Here is a 12,032-nt window from a genome sequence, read left to right as displayed (position 1 = left end):
ACTCCATGATCCTGTTTTTGATGTTTATATGAAGGAATACTGGTATGTCAAATTCCAATGAAAACTGAAGACACTGTATACAAGGTGATACACCCGATTTCTTATTAATGCACAAGTCAATTGTAACCACGCCCCCCCCCCAGGTCCCAGGAATAGCGGGACTTTGACTTTCGGTCAATCAACCCCAGGTAAAATCCCCACCCTGCGGGGACAAACTGATGGTAAAATCCCCGCCAAATTCCCCCGCACCCCAGAGACCCAAGGTAAGGCGCATTCCCCGCTATATTTTGCGCGAAGACAAAACCACCGCATTCACCCGGCACTGCGAGGTCACCTGAAAGGTAAAAACACGGCCCATTTCCCCGGCTATCCTCGGTATACCCCCGGACCTGGGTGGGCCGTGGTTACAATTGACTGGTGCATAAGTATAGCATTCTTAAACAGTCATATGCCACCCTAAAACAAACAGTTGTATACCAGCTGCAATACATGTATATGTACACATATTATCATTAATTATTGTATCATAAAATTGAAATAACACTGAAATGTTTCCAAACTTCATTTATTTTCTAAAGCTTACATTTTTTTTAATAGAAACAATCATAAACATGAATCAAACATAAGTTGATTGTAAAAAAGATTACCATGTACATGATCTAGCTTCAAACACAGTTTTTCTCAACATAATCATTATTGACTGGAAATAGGTTTATAGGACACGGGTGCTTGCAAATGCTGCACTGCTCACAAAAGCAAGGGCCATTATTTCGTCCATTCTCCATAAAACAAAATTATGAGCTCCAGAACTTATAAATATTGAAGTCCTTCCTGATCTCATGAGTGTTGAAGTTATGAGCACCACCAGTCGAAAAAGTCCAAAACTGCCCTTTCTTGCTAATTTAAGAGGCATAACTTTGGTTTTATTAAGTGCAGCGGGAAACCAAACCCCAGGTGCATAACTTCATCACCTAAATATCACCCTGAAAGGTTTCTTGACTCCAGGTGAAATTGTTTAAGAGTATTGAGAGTCCAGAAATGCCAACTTATGCCAATTCAAGGGCCATAACTCTGGTTTCACAAAGTGCAGCAGAAAACAAAACACCAGGTGCAAAACTCCATCACCTGAACAACATTCTCCTAAGGATTCATGACTCTAGGAAATATAGTTTTGGAACTGCAAAACTTCATCACCTAAATAACATATCACCAAGGTTTCTTGAGTCTAGGTGAGAGTTTTGACTGACACAAGTTTGCATTATACTTACTGATGGAATCACAGACAAGGGCATATCTATATTGCTCCCCCACCCACATTTTTGTGGGGGCATAAAGATGAGAATTTAATAATTTTAATTTCTTGCACTTTTAAATATAACATGATTTTGTTTCTTTAAAATACTCATGTAACAATACCACAGTCACTATCAGAATCGATTACAACAGCTCCTTGGCTCAGATCTGTTGTAGTACTGTCACTTTTTCTTACTCTATCACCACCTTTTGAAGATCTTTTAACAATTTTGACTTTGTCTTCGACACTGGAAGAACTATTTCCAAAGTCTAAATCATCAGAGTCACTATCACACACAATTACTCTTTTCTTTTTAAGTTTGAGAGAGTTTTTATCAGAAGAACTCCTTTTCATCCCAGATTTCTGCCTCTCACACCCAGAAGGTTTGTTAGTCTGCGGTTCCCCTGAACCTCTAGCATCCTGTCTGTCTTGACTACCGTTAGGTGAAGTAAATTTCATATCAGTAAAAGCAGATTTCTCCTTATTCACAAACACCAACTCTGGCTTGCTAGATCTCCCTTCTGACTGACTTTGTTCTGAATTAGCAGAGTGACTCGAGTTCTGAGATTGCTTCGAATTCAAAGAAGGAACTGACTGCATGGATTTTCTTGCTCCTTTCAGCTCAATGTGCACTGTGTCAACTCCAGTGCATAGTAAGTTCGCCTTTCGTCCTGTAAACAAACATAACACTAATTGACTTTACTAAGGTTAAAATATTGTGAATACAATAACTACATATTTAAATTCTGCACTAAAACAATTGCCCTGCAAGCAGTTGCGAACCCTCGTCATTTTCTTCATTCGACCAAGAAACATAACAAATATTAAACCCATAGTCATGGGATTTAAAAATATGAGTATTTTCATTGTGTACAGTTTGTACCAAGATTCCCATTAACATTTTCAACAGATTTTCATTATGTGCAGCCTTAAAGCGATTGCACCAGCGCCACAATATAGACAACACCAAGGATATCACAATAAATTGACAATTTTTGCTTAATATCAGACGAAAGAAATTTTGGCAAGATTTTGTATCATCCATGAATTCTGGTAATGGGACACATTGGATCATATCACTTAAACAGATGCATGCACTTTGGCAGTAACCACAGTAGAGTGAGTTGGCCTTGTATACCTGGTATAATGTAGCTGATGGTGGAGTACGGGGTGAAGTGGAAGTCCTCACGTAAATACTGCTTCAATAACATGTGAGTCAGTATCACCTCTAGACGACTTCTATCTTCGCCTGTCTCGGTCTCCTGTATTCAAAAATGAGTAACACTTATACTATTAAATTGACCGTACCTGCCAAGAAAACAAGTTGTTTTTTTCAAAATCCTATTATGCATGGTCAAGATGCAGCCCAGACAAGGGTCATACAACCTTTGACCTCAAAGCTTGACCTTTGAGGTACAGACCTGTGTCTTGTGCGCAATACATCACTTCATCATGGTGAACCTTCAATGTTTGTTGTTTTTTATAAATCCTATAATGCATGGTCAATGTACAGCCCAGACAAGGATCATTTTAATCTTTGACCTCTAACTTTGACCTTTGAGGTAAATCCTGGTTTTTGTGCGCGACAGGCAACCTCATCATGATACTTGTAATGACAAGTGTTTTGAAAATCCTATAATCATTGGTCAAGATACAGTCTTGACAACGATCATCTAAACCTTTAACCATCACCTTTGAGGTACAGACCTGGGTCTTGAGGGAGAAATGCCACCTCATCATGGTGAACCTTCATGGCAAGTTTTTTTGAAAATCCTGTTATTCATGGTGAATATTCAGCCCAGACAAGGATCATTTGAACCTTTGACCTTGACTTTTGAGATACAGACCTGGGTCTTGTGCCCGACACACCACCTCATCATGGTGAACCTGCATGCCAAGTTGTTTTGAAAATCCTATAACACATTGTCAAGATACAGCCTGGACAAGGATCATTTCAACCTTTGACCTTGAACTTTAAGGTATAGACCTGGGTCGTGTGCCCATCATGCCACCTCATCATGGTAAACCTTCATGGCAAACTGTATTGAAAATCCTATAATGCATGAACAAGACACAGCCTAAACAAAGTTCAGTCTGAAATGACACACACACCCACAAACAGGGAACCGCCATTGTGACAACCCAAGCAATACCAGGCCTAAATGCTCAGGCTAGCTTGATCTCTACAGCTGAAATTTTTAACCAGAATCTAGTCAAGCCCATTAGTTCATAATAATACGTATACAAACATATTTACCAAAAATACTTTCAAATTGCACCAGAGGACATGATTCAGACTGAACATCAGGGGCCATGATAATGGACTGCAAATTTTCATTTTATTGTTACTTTCTTTCTAGTTGAGTTTGATGATGAAATTTACTCTACTTAATTTTATTTCTATTTGAAACTGTACAGTTATTCAAATTTATTAAGATGATTTGTTTTAATATAATTGTCAGCAATGAACCTATGTTTTAAGCTAATAAACTCAACAACCCTTCATTATGATAGTTAATGTCAAGTTATTAAATGTGTTTTTTTGTGTTTTTCCTTCCCACCAGGGGCATAATCCCTGAACTCATAAACTTTCAAAACTCCTATATACATGTTCTCTAGATATTCATATATACATTATTAACGGTCTTACCTTGACCCTATTTATTGGCGGACCCTTGCCCTGCCAGGCATCCAGCACTTTAGATGCCGTCAGTTTACTGTCTGCTGCTGACGCCTTGTCCAGTATCTGAAGGACACTGGAGCAGAGCTTGGTAACATCCTTCTTTTCTACCTCACCTGGAGAAACAAGCAGATTAGTCAGATTCAGAGAATTGACTTAAAAATTTGATAAATTGATTTGCATTATTGGTGAGACACTATGCTTGCTTTTGTTTCTGCCTGGACACAATGGCTAAATGACAAGTTGTGGTATTAAGGAGTAAAAAGTGAAAAAAAAATAGCAGGTGCACAACAGCATATGCTGACCAACATTTCTATTAAGTTTCCTGAGTGTATTTGCAATACCTTTGCTACATTATACGAAAGAGTTTTCATACTATTTCAAGGGCCATAACTCTTGTTAGACAGAGTGAAATGTAAAAGAAAGTGCAATAAAACCATTGCTGACCAAAATTCCTATGAAGTTTCATGTGTGTAGGTGCAAAACTTTTGGTGCTACATTCGACAAAAGCTTTTTCATATTATTTCAAGGGCCATAACTCTTGTTAGACGGAGTGAAATGTAAAAGAAAGTGCAATAAAACCATTGCTGACCAAAATTCCTATGAAGTTTCATGTGTGTAGGTGCAAAACTTTTGGTGCTACATTCGACAAAAGTTTTTTCATACTATTTCAAGGGCTGATAACTCTTGTTAGACGGAGTAAAATGTAAAAGAAAGTGCAATAAAACCATTGCTGACCAAAATTCCTATGAAGTTTCATGTGTGTAGGTGCAAAACTTTTGGTGCTACATTCGACAAAAGCTTTTTCAGACTATTTCAAGGGCTGATAACTCTTGTTAGGAGTGAAATGTAAAAGAAATGGCAGGTGCACAAAAAAAAATGCTGACCAAAATTTCTATGAAGTTCCATGTGTGTACCGGTAGGTGCAATACTTTTGGCAATACATGTGACACAAGATTTTTTAGCTAATTATCCAACTAAGTTAAAGAACATAGCTCTTAACCTGGGTGAAATGTGATGAAAATGGCTGGTGCACAACAGCCTATGCTTACCAACAAGTTTCATGAAAGGAAGTCCCATAGGTGGTCTGAATAGAGGGTTTTGTGGCAGTTATATTGTTACTTACACTGGTTATCGCAGTGGTCACACATTCGGTTACACTGGCTGCTGTCCCACACCTCACCAAAGTACCGAGCTATAACACTCCGCCTACACCTGAAAGAGAAATAATACAGAATATCACTCCTGACACAGGCTGCTGTCCCACACCTTGCCAAAGTACCGAGCTATAACACCACAACGGTAAGTGAGATATGAGTGCATTAAAACGGGATGTTTACTAGAGCAATTTTATATATCTGAAATCATCTTCTGCAAAACATCTGTATTAAGAATCTTCACTTTTGTTGATTATTTTTTTCAACTTCGAAAACATATTGTGATAAGGAAATTATTTGCTAGTCTTACATTCTAACACATGATTACGATCATCATTACTAACCTAAGTCAAACAAATACAAGTTATACTTCTTAGCGTCCACGCAGTACGCAACAATGCCATACAGGTTGGTTAGGCCTGTCTGTTCTGTCATCACCATGGTGCTCTGTCGGAACACGTCCTGCAGGCGGTAATATATGATGCAGTGGGACCGCTTCTCATCCCGACCTGAAGTGTGAAAGATTGGATGGAAACATACTTATCTTTGTTAAAAAACTGTTAAGATGGGCCAGCCACTATTGTCAAACCTCTATAATCATACAAAACCCATCACATAAAGATAAGAGTTCAGTTTTTTCTCTCCTTGTTTTGGATCAATCTTTGCTAATAGCACAAGTTTTACAGAATCTTACTTGTTATATCTAGACAGACACATAATTCAGTCCATGAATATGACTTGTTAATACCTATACCAAACACTGAAATAATATATGCACCTACCTGCCCGCCCACTCTCCTGGTAGAGGTTTTCCATGGACTTGCTCAACGAGTGGTGAATCACAAACCTCACATCCGGCTTGTCTATGCCCATACCAAATGCCACTGTAGCCACAACCACCTGATATGTAATTTTATCAAATACAAGCCCATGAAATTTTACTTTTCACACTTAAACATTCTCAAAATGTAAAAAACTAAGAAATACATGTATATAAAAGAATCCAAATAAATTGAACAGTTAAATTTATCCTTAATGTAGTAATTAAATACTATTTTTTAATTTAAACATTTCTTCTTTATATCAACCAGATATGCCAATCATGTATTAGAAAAACTTAGTACTTCAGGGTACAGGATATGAAAAGCATTGAAGGCACAACACTTCTAATATTCCTCCCACACAATGAGGCCTCTTGTTAGCCCTGCTCATATCCATGGCGCAGACGTTGGCCTTTAAGCCTGTGACTGTTTGTCCACCATCTTCATCTCGGATATTAATCAGTAATGACATTCAACAACAAGGTTGTTGATCCAGGCACGGTGAGCCCTGCTTTTCACCTTGACACTGAGGTCATCATGGTAACAGCCCACTTAAAGGCCCTGTGACAGTTTGTCTGTGGACTAAATGTACAATATTCATAACAGTTATTAACATACATGTACATGGTTGGCAATCCAGGCACGGTGAACCCTGCTTCTCTCCTGGGCACTGAGGTCGGCATGGTAACAGCCCGCCTTAATCCCCCGCGATTGCAGGTCCACAGTCACCTCCCCGGACTCTTTCTTGGAAAATGTGTAGATTATACCTGCAGGAATTTTATAAAGATGTTAACAATTACTGAAATTAAACATTTGGATCAACATTGGCTTGCTGACTTGTGCTTATTTTGATCACTGTATATATCATGGTTAACCCCAGTTTAGACTACCTTTACATCTGACAACAAGAACAATAAATGAAAGGTGTAAATTGTATCTCATTTTTAACAGAATTACTTTTTTCATAATGATTCAATGAAGGGCTTTTTTTCATTTTTGTTGACAACAACGAATCCTTGTTACCTGACTGCTTAGAAAACTTTGTGTCAATGAGTTTTTGGATGTCATCCATGACTTCTTTATGAACACCTGACTTAGCACGAACCTGAATACAGCAAATATAAGAAAGTGGAAAGGCAGTACTCAAACAGTTGTGTTTGACTCGCACTTACATTATAGAGACTACCAATAACATATACTATATTTAGTTTATACTAATTTCTTTTAGCTCGATTGTGGCAGAAGACAGCTAATAGAATCACCCTCGAGTAAAAATGTGTGCCTACAAAAAGACTCAAAACTCTTTATAAGGCGAATATATTACATACACCAAAACAAAAATAGTGTGCTTAGCTTGATCCTGTAATAATGGATTCAAGATTGTTCGAGAAATTTTGCCAGGCAACCCACCTCGTAAAAAAGGTTTGGTCTATTGAAGGAGGCTCTAAAGAGGGTAGAGTGTTCAATGTTGAGGATCTTCTTCACATCCTCCAGGACGGTGCTGGTTGCTGTGGCGGTAAGGCCCAGGATGGGGACCTCAGGGAACTGGCGCTTCATTATTCCCAGGAACTTGTAGTCTGAAAAAATTGTTTGAGGGCTATGGGAAGACTTATAAAAATACTTAAAAATATACACCAATATCAAAGCACTTCTTATGAAAAACTAAAAGCAAAGAATTGCAATAATGAAATGTTAAACTCCTACTTATCTAACTTGGACAGTTTGGTTATTATTATGGATAATGAGTGAAAAATTACAATGACAACAATAATTTCATGTTCATTAATCTTTAGTAAAGACTATCTTTCAAACAAACTTTAAATATACCAGGTCTAAAGTCATGCCCCCATTGTGAGCAGCAGTGGACCTCGTCAATCACAAGGCGAGCGAATCTTCCGGCCTTGTACATCTTCTCCAAACGAGCCATGAATCTCTTACTCTTTGCCAGCTTCTCGGGTGTAACATATAGCAGCTTTAGGCTGGCGTTGTGGTCAACCATGGCTTCTTGGACCTGTTTTACAGTATTTTTGTCAGAGGCGGCATTCAGCATGGTGGCGTCAACATTGTACGACTGCAGGGACATCACTTGGTCCTCCATCAGAGACACAAGTGGGGAAACCACCAGCGTCACACCTGAAACATATAATCTCCTTAAGATATGCTGTATTATGTTTTTCTTTAACTTGAAGAATAGATTAAAATTGTACTTCAGTCATCATTTGTTTTTTTTTACTTATCAATTACATCATTTTTTTTAACACGAAACAAGGGAACTTATGAGCAACATAATATATTTTTGTTTTTCTTACTCAAGGTCATGAAAAATTGAAGTCAACACATTTTGGTGTGTTGGTCGGACTACAGCAAAATTTTCTCTTTAAAAACAAATAAGCGAACAACATGTGAGTCAAATTCTCATACCCTTAGACAACAAAGCCGGCAGGTGAAAACAGAGACTTTTCCCTCCTCCAGTGGGCATGATGAGAATGCAGTCCTTCCCCGACATTGTAACATTCATTGTCTGCAACTGCATAGGTCGTAGATTTCCAATCTTAAACACAGACTTGAGAGTTTCCTTCAATTTGCCTGACCAAGGGAAATCTGGAAAACACAGAAACAAGATTAAAACTTTATTTTTCAGTTATCATATAACTACATACACTAGCAAGCACGCGTTTTTGCGTTTTTAAAAAACGCGTTGCCACCTCGGGAGAGCTTGCGACATAGCAGTAAATTTCAAGGATAAATTACGCAGTAGCCAGCGCTGTGGTGGGCTTTATCAACACGTTCATCTGCTGCTACCATGTACAACTTCCGAAAAGATGCACATGCGGCTTACCGCAATATGCAGGTATTTTATAATGATTATAAATTGTACCGTACATGCAGAACGGCTTTCACCATATAATGCGACTGGGAGGGTAAACAATCCCATCCCCCAAATTTGATAATTAGGTCGCTGGAACATTGAGTGTTTGTTAAAGCATTATCAAAATATACATGTGAAAGGGTGCGGTGTGCTAAATCTGCATAGACGTGTGGTTGGCAGTGTAATATGAGGTCAATTTAAAATTGTATTTGTTATTGTCTTCTTTGTTGTATGATTACAGAATGTTTACAATATTGGTAAGAATATTATCTCAGATAAGTAATAAATTAAGTAATAAATTAAGTCCAGATAGTCACTGCTTTGAATGTACATTGCATAATAATGAAGTTTATAACTGTTACTTGAAACACATATGCACCATTAGATTCCCATTTATTGTCAGCACTGTCAGTTTTGTTGGCCTGCGTGATAATAGCCTCTAGCTGTGTTTCCCTGTCAAGGAGGTCAGTCTGCCTCTGTAGAAGATCCTCAAGCTGGCACTCCACAGTCTGTAGCTCCTGTCGCACTGTCCGTAACTCTGCCTCAAAATCTGATTGTGAACATATATAATTGAACTCTATTGTTTAAGAAGTATAACATTCTACAAATGTGATGAATATATCAAATAATCAAAGCTTGTGTGAAATAAAATTGTTATGATCATAATCTACTATGTGCACACATGATACATGCAGGTTTTCCAAGGCCAGTACCCAATGATTCTGTAAAGCCTGTCAAAATTCAGTACAAAGTAGGTGTATACGGAAGCCCCATGACAAGCTAGTGACAAGCACTGGAATTTGGTTCGGTGTTCAGGTTGAAATGATATCTTAAAGACAGTTTATAACAAACTACTGACAATTATAATGATTTCTGGGGAAAAAACCTGGTTATTAATATACTATCCTTTAAGTATAATCACAAAATGAATACCTCTAAAATTTCGCTTGTGCAAATGTCAATACAAGTGTGGGGGTGGGGGGTTGTAGTCCATATCATCATTCGCTTTAGAGTCTTTGACGATTTTTGTTTTTTGGGAACATATTGAATGTCCAAATGTTAAAAAAGTTTCCTCAACGTTCATTATAGTGGCTGGGAGGGGGTTGATGGGGTGATGTCAATCAGCAAGAGCTATTACATTGGGGTTCAGCAGGGGTCTCTTTAAATCTAAGATTGTGTCATACCAGCAATTAGTCTAAAATAATAGACATGTTGTACGGGATTCTTCAAATCCCTTGCCAAATCAAAAATCATAAAAAAAGATCCGTCAACGTACTGGTTGAGAAGCAGTTTCCGACAGAAAGCAGTTTCCGACAAATCGCTTTTTCGCGTACTTTCTTTAAATCTTCATAAAGAAGGTACTGTAATTCAACAATGTGGTAACTAGGCAATCAAAAGTTGAAATTCTTACCGAGACACGTAAGTAACTTTTATTATTTAATGTTTAATGTTTATTTTTCATTTTGTACACAAACTTGCACGTGGGGGATCGGCACGCGCCGTGTATTGCGCATGCGTGTGAACCTAATTTGCATATCTATGAATAGCTACAAGGTTTTCCTTAATTGACTTATACAAACGATGATCATTGTGTACATATAAAGATTTGTGAACACTGGTGTCATGCTTGTTTCGCACCCACATTCACTTAAATGTATACAAACAAAAGTTTCTATCAGAAATGAATCAAAATATCATTGATATTCAGTGTCTGCCTGATTTCGAGTATGAATTGACTGTCGTAAATTTTAAGGTTTTAATTTTTCATAAATGCTGAAAAATTAAATAATATTTCTCTTATTAAAGTATTATATTTAGTATATTAAATAAACGGATAATAAAAACACACAATAGGCACCTAAATCCGCCCCGCATTCGATTTGTCGGAAACTGCTTCTCATCATAAGCTAATCAGAACAGTGTAAGTACCCTCTTTGCGCCCCTATTAGATACACTATGTGTGAAGTCACACATGTAAAAAATATATATCGACAATAGCAGCTTGAGCTGTAGTTATCTAAAATGTGAACAATTTTAGTAGATATTCAAACATGTATAAATATTTCAATAAAAACGTATAAAAACTGTCGGAAACTGCTTCTCAACCAGTACAATTATTTGGACTAATTGGCAATCATCAAACACAATGCGATATGTGAACCATTTGTATGCTGTTTACTAAAACTATACAAACTGGATCATTATAAAATTTGGTCTTCCGTGGTAAAAAAAATCTCATGTAATGATTTTATTTAACGATTTAATCATGGGTACCTCAAAATTTATCTTTTTCATTTGTCCGAATATTTACACTGTGTCCGAAATTACGAAACTAAGCAGTAACATAAATAGGTACAGTAAATGCAAAGCATCTATTGATTGAATATACAAAAAGATAAGTTTCTTCAAACGCAATGAGTTTTAATTTTAAAGTTCAATAGTGTTACCTTCCATTTTATTATTACACAGAATACACAGTTGCTGTTAGAAAATTGTTGTTGTTTTGTCGAATTTTTGGCTTGTTGTCGCCTATGTTCTCTTTGTACTTCGACGAATATATTCGCCGTTATCATCACATAGTACTGCTTCACATTGTGCTTTTACTCTTGCTACTTATAATGATACAAACGTCACTTAATTTGGAAAGTTGTTTGAGTCTGTGTTTTTTTTTGTTTTGTCTTGATTTTTAATTATTTATATTATCATTACATCCTCTTTGTTTCCATCAAATAGTCTGCCAAAGATGCAACTAAAGCTTCTTTTGCGTCCACAGGAATGATTTCTATTTCTCCTGCAAGAATGGCTATTGTTATTGCCCCACAGTTTATTCCAAAGCGATGTAGGTGTTCTTCAGTTCTTTTTTTTAGAGCTTTTCTTGCCACTACAAAATTTTTACAATGAAAAATGTAGTGGTCCACTGTTTCAGGAACCATACAGAGTCACAGTTTTGGTCATTACTATCTGTTATTTTAGCCCAATGTTTTTTTTAGATGGCTGTGTCCACTTAGTAGCTGGTTGATTAAACTAAACGTATTTCTATTTCTATCTCCTATGCAGCTCCTCCTTCCTGGTATTGTAAAGATGTCCTGGAGTCTTTCGGCCTTTTGTGAGTTCGCATACTGACTTGCCCATTTGTGCTTTGAAGTTTCTTTCATTCGCCTAATTACATCTCTTGCGTCCCTTTTCTTTTGCAAAGCAATATCATCTGTAT

General features: G+C 37.3%; 1 protein-coding gene across 1 annotated transcript; it reads right to left on the bottom strand.

Moving 5' to 3' along the window:
- Positions 1–555: 555 nt before the first annotated feature.
- LOC128229600 (ATP-dependent DNA helicase Q1-like) lies at positions 556–11,346 on the bottom strand. The gene is made up of 13 exons (XM_052941358.1): positions 11,269–11,346; positions 9,201–9,371; positions 8,374–8,553; positions 7,780–8,085; positions 7,363–7,529; positions 6,976–7,057; positions 6,571–6,719; positions 5,914–6,031; positions 5,502–5,640; positions 5,101–5,189; positions 3,945–4,090; positions 2,433–2,556; positions 556–1,965 (listed from the first exon to the last, which is right to left on the bottom strand). The coding sequence occupies exons 1-13, from the start codon at positions 11,273–11,275 to the stop codon at positions 1,403–1,405; spliced, it is 2,241 nt and encodes a 746-aa protein (XP_052797318.1). The 5' UTR covers positions 11,276–11,346; the 3' UTR covers positions 556–1,402.
- Positions 11,347–12,032: the final 686 nt, after the last annotated feature.

This window comes from Mya arenaria, chromosome 4 (genome assembly GCF_026914265.1).
Source record: "Mya arenaria isolate MELC-2E11 chromosome 4, ASM2691426v1".
Taxonomy (NCBI): domain Eukaryota; kingdom Metazoa; phylum Mollusca; class Bivalvia; order Myida; family Myidae; genus Mya; species Mya arenaria.
This window is presented reverse-complemented; position numbering and strand designations above follow the sequence as displayed.